This window comes from Triturus cristatus, chromosome 4_1 (genome assembly GCF_964204655.1).
Source record: "Triturus cristatus chromosome 4_1, aTriCri1.1, whole genome shotgun sequence".
NCBI classification, from domain to species: Eukaryota; Metazoa; Chordata; class Amphibia; order Caudata; family Salamandridae; genus Triturus; species Triturus cristatus.
Window position 1 is genome coordinate 402,189,408 of NC_140585.1, and position 12,179 is coordinate 402,201,586.

At 49.9% G+C, this 12,179-nt stretch overlaps 1 protein-coding gene across 2 annotated transcripts in view; it reads left to right on the top strand.

The window, feature by feature from the left end:
* The window catches only part of TTLL1 (TTL family tubulin polyglutamylase complex subunit L1), a 338,922-nt gene that overhangs the window by 225,036 nt on the left and 101,707 nt on the right, over positions 1 to 12,179 (top strand). For both annotated transcript variants that reach the window (XM_085652479.1, XM_085652480.1), the window contains exons 6-7: positions 426 to 534; positions 1,460 to 1,603. In XM_085652479.1, the coding sequence (XP_085508605.1) occupies positions 426 to 534; positions 1,460 to 1,603 (253 nt within the window). The remainder of the gene's footprint in view (positions 1 to 425; positions 535 to 1,459; positions 1,604 to 12,179) is intronic.

Below are 12,179 nucleotides of genomic sequence, written 5' to 3' on the forward strand. Positions count from 1 at the left end.
GAGGGAAGTGCAAGTAACAATGTAAGGACCCTTGATGAAAACGATCAAGGGATTACAAGTAGGAATAAAATGCAGGCAAGGAGAAGCAACAAGAATTTGAGAGTTCCTAAATACTAAGATGATTATGTAAGTTTAAACAGTCAGCCGTGCCCAACCTGGGGCAAGTACATTCCTAAATATTAACTGATCATAAAGGAAGGGTCTCTCGAACAAAACCTAATGATGTATTGCATTATAATTAATATTATGATTTACAATATTATGATGTGAGTTGTATTTGATGTACATGCAATTTGTTATATGATATTTAATGTGTTATATGTACTGATTTGTACTTGTAGTGTGCACAACAAGCTATATCGCCCCTAATTTTGATAAGATAGCTGTAGCTGCAATATTTAGTGGTTTATTTTTATGTTTTCAAGGTACAAACTAGGCTTTTGCCGCTTTTGCACAGTGAAGTACACACCAAGCACAAGTGAGCTGGATAACATGTTTGTGCACTTGACTAATGTTGCTATTCAGAAGCATGGGGTAAGTACTGCTGTTTCTTGGGTCTCCGTTAATAGCTTCTTCAGTTCCTGTGACAAATTGTATCAACTATCCTCCACCGGCTAATCCATAGTATATGGAAGCAGAGTCCTTATGCACGCTTGCTTATAATCAGTAGCCTTAGAGTGCACACAACCTAATGCTGCTCTGGTATAGAACAGACTAGGGTTCCACTGAGCAGTGTTAGTGCTCAGTTTAAGCCACTTTGTACCTTGCTCAACCCATTGTTCTTTCAACAATTGTCTAGTGACCTTACTACATTCCAGCAGGGAGTAAGACAATAGATGCATAGCTAATTGCTAACTAATGTGTAGCTGTGGCACAAAGAGCATTTTCTTCAAGTTAGCAACTTGAGAGGTGATTAGCAGACAACAGCAGCTGCCCAGATTTCTGCACCTCCCAAGTAATCTATCTGTACCCTGTGCTGTAACAAGTTTATTTGGCTCTGATCCCTCCTGATCTACCAAAGCGGCAGCAGGTGAGAGCTGTTTTTAGCTCCGGGGTCATGTTAACTGCTTTCTGTTGAATCCAACATCATGGCTGTTGCAATAGTGGGCTGTGTTCTTACATTTCTAAGTCAAGTGGAAGTGGCTCTTGTATATTCGAAGGCCTTTTTTGCTGCATATGCATGTAGAATAGGCTTGCATGTACAAATGAAATGTGTGTCCAATCACAGTGTGAATCATAGAATCTTTTGACTAATTGCACCTGAACTGTAGGAAAAATGATTCTTTAAAAGATGAGTGGCCTTCCATAAAAATGTTTGCTCTACTTCTGCCCCCACTGAATCGATGCAGCTCCTTGTCTTTATCATACGGTAAATGACATGTGAAGCTTTCAGTGCATTGTGCATATTTGTCCTTGCTTTAAGCCGTTCCTTCAATTAAATGTATTTTATGTCACACAGGATGATTACAATCACATCCATGGAGGAAAATGGACAGTGAGTAATTTACGCCTATATTTGGAGAGCACTCGTGGCAAGGAGGTCACTAACAAACTATTTGATGATATTCATTGGATAGCTGTGCAGTCACTGAAGGCTGTAGCGGTGAGTTGTAATGATACAAATAAATAATTACAAAATTAAAATGCACACATCATGTCAAGATCTAATAAAAAAATGTTGGCATAGCAAAACCCCTAATTTTTTTGTGTTTTTATGGCCTATTAATGTACATCCATGTTAGTAGGGTTTACAGAACTTTCAAATGTGCAGGGGCATTGTTGCATAATTTTTAAAGATGTCTGTGGTTGAAAATCCCTGAGGAATGGGTACTGCCAAGAACCAGTTCTACTTGTCTCCAACACTGATAGAATAGAAACCCTGCCACTCTGGTAGGAATATACAATAGTGTTCCCTTTGTTTTCCTCAGAAAACCTAGACCTCGATCTGTACAAGAAAGTCTTCATTCACAGTGCCTGAATTGTCTGCCCGGATGTGATTCAGTATGCTTTTGAATTATTTATATGTTTGTAGTATGTGTTGCTGTAGATACATATGCTCTGCATACTCCTGCCATCTAGTATTGGGGTCAGATATTTGTAAGTTGTTTTTCTTTGAAGAAGTCTTTAGATTCACATTGTATAGAGTGAATATTCTTTTTGCTGGCAATGCGCATGAGCCGTAACTCCATGTTAGATTATTTTAGATTAGATTATTATTTTTTGGACATGCATGGCCAGTACTCAGAGTTTGATGTGTTTTTTACGCTACCATTCGGGCCCAACCAGTCTGTTTTGGAAATATCTTTTGCTACCTTTCCTTCGAAAAAACATCTCTTGGACAATTATCCGCCATCCACTCCTGAACTGCCAGGGTCTTGGCCCTTTTCGGGGCCTAATGCAACTCCTTTTCAACAACTTTCCGATGGAGAATGTACACATCTGTCTGAACAGATGCCCTTTCAAATCTGCCCTCAGTTTCACTCAAAGTTTCCATAGACTGATCACCACCAACTGTGTAATCTTTGCCTGTCCCCTGACTACGATAACACTGTCAGATGTGAAGACCCACCCAATCCATCGGCATGGACAACGCCTTCCCTGGAGGGATTAGCCATTTCGGAGCAACTGATCCTAGAACGACTTAAGAAGAAGCTCGATGTGAGGCAAAAACATCTCTTTATACATCCCTAAGCAAGCAAGATCTCTACAAGAACGCCTCCCAAGCCTGAAAAGACTTTACATTGAAAATGAGAGCACACCAATGAGGAGAACTTGCTTCCGAGCACCGTTGGTACCCAAGCGCAAGAATACAGACACTGGCCCAATCCTACTCCTCCCCATCTCACACTTCACCACCTCCATATTCGCCAGAGGGTTCCCATCACCCTTCATATGGACAGGGCAGCCTGCTTCACCCTGTTGACCCCGATGACATACCATTCATTCAGGTACCCGCTGATGACTCGTGGGACGACAACGATGCTGATCCCCCAGTGGATGCCAAACTGCATCATTATCCAGCTAAGCAGTCACCTCCAGATGACACTACCACATATCATGAGGCAATACGGGGGGGGGGGGGTTGCGACTGTCCACAAAATGGATATGCATGTCGTCCAAGATGATTTCCCTGTGAAGACATTGTCTAAATCAGAGAGGACATTTCAATTCTTGCCTTTGCTCAAAGGAATGCTGAAGTTGGCTACAGGCACCTTTTTAAAGAGCCAGTCAAGACCCGGGTGGTAGCACCTAGGGTGGAGAGAAAAATATTTCGCCCTCCCCCAATGGCCCAACCTACTTCAGGGGTCAGGTAACTCCACATTCCCTGGTAGTCCACACTGCGTATAAGCACGGAAACTCTCAGGGCCTGGATGTCACTCCTTCACCCGAAAAGGAGGCAAAAAACGAGACTCTGCAGGAAAAATGCTAGCAGTAGTAAACACCACCTACTGGAGAATTGCAAACTCAGTTGGCTTGCTTTCCAGATATGACAGGACATGGTGGAATGAACTGCAGGAGGGAGTCAAACACCTACCTGATGAGTTCAAACAGAGGGAGAAGGAGTTAGTGGCATAGAGAAAGACCATTTACAATGCTACTTACTGGTGTGCCCTAGACGCTGCAGACACTGCTGCTTGGGGCATGGACAACAGCACCCTGATCAGGTGCCAGACATGGCTCCGCATTTTGGGTTTTAAACCCGAAGTCTAGCAGAATCTGCTTAACTTTCCCTTTTTGAGTGAACATCTATTAGCTCCTTAGGTTGACCAGATGCTGGAGAAAATAAAGAAAGATATCAACACTGCCGAAAGCGATGGGTTCCCTCCAGAACTCAACTTTTAAAGGCTCCTATCCTATCAGAGGCAGCAGCAACAGATTACCAGCAGTACATACCACAAGGCTACATGAGGGGTGCTTACATTGGCAATTATAACAGGGGCAGAGGCAAAGAGGATTCCGGCAAGAGAGCATTCACCTCCAAACATTGACTCCCTCCACCTGCCGCCCGACTACACAGACGCTATTGGGGAAGACTACGGGATTTCCTTCCTGTTGGACCTGTCAGCCCTAGGGTGGTCTCCCCTTCTATTTTTGTATCGCGCCTCATTTTTTCCACCCTCATTTTTATGTTGGACTAGGTCTCCGGGCCCCTTTTCATTGCCAATCAGTGTTAAGGTGCAGGTGCTCCCTTCTCCCAATATGGCTGCCACAGGCCCCTGCTACTGCAGAGTGGTCTTTCATAGTAGCACCCTAGCTGCCAGGAGCTGGCTGGAACCCCACAACAATGTTGCGACTCCAGCCCGCCTTTTTTGTCCCATAGGTAGAGTGGGGAAGCTCCTGGAATGTGCTGGAACCTTCTAGAAGGGAGGTGTGTTTTTTCTTTTGCCGCCTTGGCTAGAGGTCACCTGACCTAGGGCTACTTAAGTGAGGGAGGGAACTTTTTGTGGTGAGTTGGCCATTGGGGTGAAGCAGAGCTGGAAGAATCCACCAGGAGTGTAGGCGGTAGGGCCTAGCCAGGGACTTATGCCTCTGAGAGTGACAGGATCTAGGTGCTGCCTCTTAAGTGAGTGAGGGACCCTGTGGAACCCACTGATCTTGCCCAGCAGTAGGAGGACCCAGAGACTCTCTGCCCAGCCTGACTAGGAAGGACCTGGTCGCCTTCTCCATCCCTACCCCCCTGTAACAGAACCCCTTAAGGGCGCCAGATACATCTGCGCCAACAAGACCTTATCTGACATCTAAGAACCGCAACTTACAAGCCAAGCACTGAGACTGCGTGTCCAGATTGAACTTTAAACTTACAAGCCAAGCACTGAGACTGCGTGTCCAGATTGAACTTTAAACTTACAAGCCAAAGCACTGAGACTGCGTGTCTAGGCTGACCCCTGAACTCTGATGTGGAGCTGATTGGAGAACCACCGGGGATCGGCCAGGTATTAGCGCTGTGACCCGTGCGCTCCCTGCCTTGGTCTGGGACCCCCGGCAGCGGGCTCCGCTGAACACAGAACCCCCATCCTTAACTTTAGCACACCCCGTGATGTGCAAGCCAGCGCACTCACCGCCGCGACCCTGAGGCCGGAAGAAGTACCCTGCCGTGTCGAGAGGCCCGTGGAGAAGCCCAGGGCCCTGTCGCTGCCGTCGCAGCTGTGAGGAGAAGTGCACGAGGCCGAGAACGAGTGCCCCCATCATCGCGGGAACGGACGCCTTCCAGCGCGGAGATCGAGGTAAGCCCGAAGGCTGGGATCGCCCCCGGTGCGCCCCCTGCTGGTTGGGAGCCACACCGCACCCTGGGCCCGGGTTCCCTCTCCGTGGGAGTTCCCCCTGTCATCGCGACGGAGAGACCCCGCCGAGGGCCCCATTCCTGGTACCCCCCGTGTCTGCCCTGAAGCGCGGTGCCTACGAACTGCACCGGAGCAAGAGACTCGCTCCGCAAGTCCCGTGCGCTCTCTGCGGACAGCCCCGTGTTAGACACTGACTGCACCCGAGCACGAGTAGCGCTCTGTGATTCATATGCCATATTGAAGTGTTACGTGCTATTGATTCCGAGTAGCGCTCTGTGATTCATATGCCATACTGAAGTGTTACGTGCTATTGATTCCGAGTAGCGCTCTGTTATTTATATGCCATATTGAAGTGTTAGGTGCTATTGAGTACGAGTAGCGCTCCATTATTCATATGCCCTACTGAAATGTTACGCGCTATTGATTACGAGTAGCGCTCTGTTATTCATGTTTCCTACTGCGGTACTAGGTGCCAGAGGTTACGAGTAGCGCTCTGCCGCTCCTGTTCTACCTCGAAGTGCTAAATGTCCTTAGTTGCGAGTAGCTCTCCATGCTAGATGCCCCGTTCTGAGGTCGTCCCCGGTTAGCGCGCACAACGCGACAGGAAGGGGAAGAGCACGTGTACAGCTACGTGTTTGGTAGTTGTGCCCCAGGCAGTACTGTTATCTCGTGAATTGCATATATGGTATGAACAGCCTTTATAGCTCCTGACTGATATGTACATCGCTAGCTATTGTATTATCAGCATATGAAATGTACTGCTACCTCATGAACTGCATCTAACGTGATCTACTTGGATAAACTTGAGTATTTACATAACTCCTACAGTGTGGCGTCACTTATTGTGTGTGTTCCTCGTCGCATGTGAGGTGCGTGTTGTATGGTTGCTTTACACACAGACCTTTGGTGGCCCGACCACTCGTGTCACGTTACCGCCCCATAGGGCCTGGAGACCCCAGGTCCTACATTGTTGGCGAGCGGTGGGACCCTTAGGACCTGTGACCATACAGCACCCTTCCGTGAGGCGAAGGGCGCCACAATTAAACGCCTAATTGTTCCAGAGCTTGAAAACCATTGATTGCTGCATTATTATTTCCACTGTCCAGGTTGAGAGTACAAGAAGCCTGGTTAGCTGAGAACTGTTGCCTATACCCTAGGAATGTTTCTCCTTAGTGTCTAGGTCCCCACCTGCCAGAATGGAATTCCGGTTAGCTGACCTCGAGGGGTACTCAGTGAAGCAACTAAGGGAGTTCGGGCAGGGGATGGGGGTGCCTGGGGTACGGAGGGCCAAAGGACCGGAACTCCGCATTACCGGGGTGCCGGAGTCCAACAACATATCGAAAATGGAAGACTATGTTGAGCAGCTGTTGCGAGAAGTGTTCGGGGACGCGCTTTCCCAAGTTTTCATCGTGGAAAGAGCACATTGATCCCTCGGCCGGCCCCTGGTCTACCCGCTTGTCCTATTATTGCAAAAATACTAAATTTCCATGACCGTGACGCAGTCCTTCGGGCTGTCAGGGAAAGGGGCGAGATTCGGCACTAGGGTAACACTCTCTCTTTTTACCCTGACTACACCCTGGCGGTGCAGGCTGCCCGCCGCGAATTCCTACCCGCAAAACGCATTCTACAAAAACACGAAGTGTCCTACTCCTTGCATGTCCAGCCAAGCTGCGGGTCAGGCAAGGATCAAAAACTCTGGTCTTCCCGGACCCAAAGGGAGCCCTCGCCTTTGCTAAGCAGCTGGATCGTTCCCATCACACCACCCCGACTAACTCACAGGAATCCTCAGCAGTTAACCTGAGCGACAATGACTGATAAGTACTTTTTAATTGCTCAGTGTTTTCCTTTATATGGCTGTATAGCACACGAATCTATCTCCTCATCTCGCAGTCTTTTACCCTGCAGGGAATCACAACGCGGTCGTTACAACGACCGCGTTGTGATTCCGCATACCATTTCTCCGCAAGTCAGAACAACGACTTGTGGAGGGGGGCGCTGGATGTTGCAATAGTATAATTTACTATTCCAACTCCAGTCTGTGCGGACACTAGGGAAGGTGTTGGATTTTAAATCCAACACCTTCCCCCCCCCCGCAAGTCGTTCAACTTGCGGAGTAATGGTATGCGGAATCACAACGCGGTCGTTGTAATGACCGCGTTGTGATTCCCTGCGGGGACAAAGTTTCGCGGTAAACGTTGTTTACCATAGCACACTGTTGCACATGTTCTTATAGTAAGACCCTTGTTTGACTTACTGTTTGCTGTATACCGCTGTGTCAGCGGGTCGGGTTCACTTGCCATTTTATTTATTTTTTGCCAAACTGAGATGTTTTCCTCTGGTCTGCTGAGATTTTTGGCTTGGCCACCCTGCCTGTTCTGGCAGAGGTGTATGTCTGGTGCTGCTATGCCCCTGCTGGATGATTCCCACCTCTGTTATTGACTTTTCCCCTCCCAGTTGTGGTCCCCTGGGGTGGATGTGGGTGGTTGCTCGACCTGTTTGGGGGGTTGGTGTGGGTGGTGGGTGGGAGGGTATTGGGCTGATGCGTCCTCCTTTTGAGGCGCTTTTGTGGCTGAATGCAACTTTTTTGTTTTCATTCTGCATGACTCATGTTTTCACACTTCATTTGATGTGGTGGGTTTGTTTGGGTTGGGGTGGGGGGACTTCTGGGTTGTTGTGTTCTCTTCGGAGGCGTTATTGTTCTTCTGTTCTCATTTTCCTTATTCCTTCATTATGCATCACCTCACCGCTACGCATGTTCACTGCACCACTTTTGTATAATGCACTTCGCCCCCCTTTAGGCCGGTGCCCTCAGGTCTGGCACCGCTTACCTCCCCTTGTTCGCCTAATCATGCCCCATCTCCATTGCTCTGCTTTCCATATTTGCTGGCACTTGTTGGAATAATTACATACCCCATGCGGCTGCTCCGCCCCTTCTCTCTATAAGTTCACCGGCCCCGTCATCAATTCCAGTTTTTGGCCACTGACTGTACATACTGGTTTGCGCTCCATCCTTCCTTGTATTGACACAGTATGACTGACACCGTATGCTGGACCTGGAATATCTGCGGCCTTAACGACTACCGCAAGGCCCGGCTTATTCACTCTCACCTACTCCGGCACAAAGTGGACATTTGCCTTTTGCAAGAAACCCACCTGTTACCTGTGACTTCTGCTAGACTCCAGTCTCGTTACTGGGGAGAATCGCACTCCTCCTTCTATTCTAACTATTCCCGGGGAGTGTCCATTTTGATACGAAGGAGGCTTCTGTGGCATACGACTCAGGTATTCACTGACCCTGATGGACGGTACGTTATTTTGCATGACTCCCTACTATCCCAGCCTTTGACAATTGCGGCCGTGTACGGCCCTAACACTAATGACCCTGATTTCTTCACTCATGTATGGCACCTCATCTCGTCTTTGGGTCCTGCGGCACTTCTTTGGGGGGGGGGGGGTGATTTTAACGTCACACTTTCTGCAGTCCTGGACCGCTCTGGTCCCTGCCCTTCCCACCCGCGCTCCACGGCTCTCCTTCAGTCCATACTTGCCGATAACTCGCTGTATGATGCGGGGCGTCACATGTGGCCCGAGGCCCGCGAGGGCACCTCCGGTACCCGTGGCTGTTGGTCCTGTATTGATCTTTGGATCACTTCACCTGACGTTCTCACCTGGCTTACTTCCGCTAACAATATGGCGCGCACTCTTTCTGATCACGCGCCGATCCAGCTACCTCTCCGCCTTCCTAACTCTCCACAGCGGAACTTTACATGGCGGCTTACCCAAAATTCTCTCCGCGACTCCGTCTTCTGTGACGAGATTCAAACCGCAATTTCTAACTATTTTGACTCAAATGTCGGCTCGGTAGACTCGCCATCCACTCTGTGGGAGGGTTTTAAGGCTGTGATTCGCGGCAAGTGTATTTCGGAACAAGCTGGAGTTCTTCGCTCCATCGCACCACTTTAGATAAACTAGAAGCAGAGATCAAGGCTTTGGACTCCGCTCACGCACTCCACCCCAGTTCTGAAACTCTTGCTCGCCTGCGGGAAAAACATTCAGCATTTACTGAGGAGGCCGATGGGGAACTCTCCTTCCTTGGCAGAGAGGCCCGGGCTTGCCGCTTTGGCGAAGGTGATCGTCCTAGCAAGACCCTGGCCAACCTCCTTCGACCCCTCCGTGCTGCATCGTACGTCACGGCACTTCAGGATGGTGGGCCTACTAGAACCACCTCCCCTGAGGAAATTAAGACGCGTTTCACAGATTATTACACGCAATTCTACACCACGGGCTCCACCCGTTCGCATGAGGACTTCAACCAATATTTTGACACTCTCACACTTGTCTGGCTCGAAAATTACCATAGTGAATTTCTAGACGAGCCCTTCTCTAAAGAGGAAATACTCGCCGCTATTAATAGCTTGCCTGGTTAGAAGGCCCCTGGATTGGACAGCCTCCCCGCCTCGTTCTTTAAGACTTTTGCTCCGCTTCTGGTGCCACATCTGGCCACCCTGTATAACGATTCCTTTGAAAATGGCCTCCTCCCACCATCGCTCCGTGAGGGAATGATCCCGCTTCTTAAGCCGGACAAACCCTCTGATTGTCGCGATTCCTACCGCCCCCTTTCTCTAATCAATACGGACAATAACATTTTTGCTAAATTAATAGCCTCCCGTTTTCTCCTCCTCATGCCCCTCATCGCCCTCCCTGAGCAGTCTGGTTTCATTCCAGGCCGCGCTACATACCACAACCTCCGGACCATATTCTCCGTTCTTCATCAGATTATTCCCAGCCTCCCCGCAGTGGCAGCTCTTCTCGATGCCACCAAGGCATTCGACAACCTGGAGCGGCCCTTTCTATTCTCCCTTCTACCGCGTCTCGACTTCAGTAACATCTTTATTCAGAAAATTGTACTCCTCTACACCCGCCCTTCCACCCACCTTCGAATCAATGGACAAATCTCCGATCCCATTCTGATTGAGCGTGGTACCCGACAGGGTTGCCCGCTCTCCCCTATGCTCTTCGCTATTGCGATGGAGCCCCTTGCCGCCAGACTCCGGCAACACCACACTCAAAGGTGTATTGGCTTTTCGGCCCGCGCCCTCTTGGTCTCTATGTATGTGGATGACATCACGTTGTATGTCCGCCATCCCCAAGAAAACCTCAGTCCTCTTGTGCACGGTTTGGTGGACTCTCCGGCATACAGGTGAACTGGAGTAAGTCAGTGCTGTTCCCTCTTACTGATGCCACCAAGCCATTTACTCCGGACTTTCCTTTCGTATGTGCCTCTGGCCCCACTCGCTATCTAGGTATCTAACTGAGTGGGGACTTGGATGACCTTTGGAGGGCCAACTTTGGACGTGTGGTGGACTGGCTCGTGTCCAAAATACCTCACTGGAACCGGCTCCCCCTGTCACTAGTTGGTCGTATAGCCATTGCCAAGATGGTGGTTCTTCCAAAGCTCCTTTACCTCTTTCTGAATATTCCCATACCTTTAACTGCCCATTTCTTTCGTAAGATCCGCTCCTTGATCATATCTCTTGTCTGGGCTGGCAAACAACCCAGGATTGCATATGATATCCTCACTCTTCCCATGTCGGTTGGCAGCATGGGCGCTCCCAATTTTAAGCTTGATGCCTTAAGTGCCCAGGCCAGCTTCTTACATTTCTGGATTCATCCCGCACCTTATCAGCCACACATCGCGGTTGAGGCTGACCTTGCAACCCCTTGGCCGCTGAACACTGCCCTTTTTGCTCCGGCCCATCGCCCACGAGCCGAGGTGGATACGGTTGAGACCTTGCACTGGGCTAGGTTGGGACTGCTTCGTCTTTCCAACGCTGCGATGTTATCAGCTAACACTTTGCCAATTGTACGTCATCCTGCTTTCCCTCCTCTCCAACCATCGGGCATGGCCAAACACGCCGCCCGCCTGGGGCTGGCGACACTGGCGGATCTCTACCCCGGAAACGCGTTCTATTTTCTTCCTGCCTCCTCTGGTCCTATGGACACATTGCTCTTTTATCAGTTGTGGGCTATCTGTAGGGAGTTACATCCCACGTTCCCCCAACCTCCACCTTCAATGCCCTCTCTTGACTTCATCTGTTCATCCCCCACTCCCCGGAAGCTGGTGACCAAATTATACGCCCTCACGCTATTGACCACTTCCATCTCCACTGATCGCGCCCGTGTGGCATGGAGCGAGGATCTTGGTGTGGACATTTCTCAGGCCGTCTGGCTCTATTGCTGCAATCAGACAAAGAAACTTTCTCCTAACTACCGCCTCCGTCTTATACATTTCAAATACTTGCACAGGCTATACCGCACCCCCGTCCAGCTACATAAACTGGGACTCATCCCTGCCGATGGCTGCGTACGCTGCTGTGCCCCTGCCGGGGATTTTTCTCATCTTGCTTGGTTATGCCCAAGGGTGTCGGATTTCTGGCGGGAGGTCTGTGCCGCCATCTCAGAGATCACCTCCACACCGGTTCAGCCCGACTCACCGTTATGCCTGCTGGGCTTCGTTAAGTTCTGCCCGGATGCCTCTCGCCGACTGGTCGCAATGCTGCTTGTCCTTGCGCGGCGTATGGTGTCCATGTGCTGGGGTCGTAGACCGGCGCCTAAGTTCGCCCAATGGCTTGAGGACGCTTCACGATGCCAGACTCTACTATCTGAATGCTGGGACCTTATGCCTGTAAGATCTCGCCTACCCGACATATGGGGACCCCTAGTGACATATCTTCATACCCGCTCACATGCGAGCCAGACTGCCTCTCCCGCGCTCCCCGCCGGCATTCCACCCGCGGCGTCCACCGGCACTGGTCAGTAGCTGCTTCCTTCCCGGTCCCCCCCTCTCCCCGGCCAGGCCTGCTTCTTCTTCTACAGTGCTGTCACTATATCCTACGG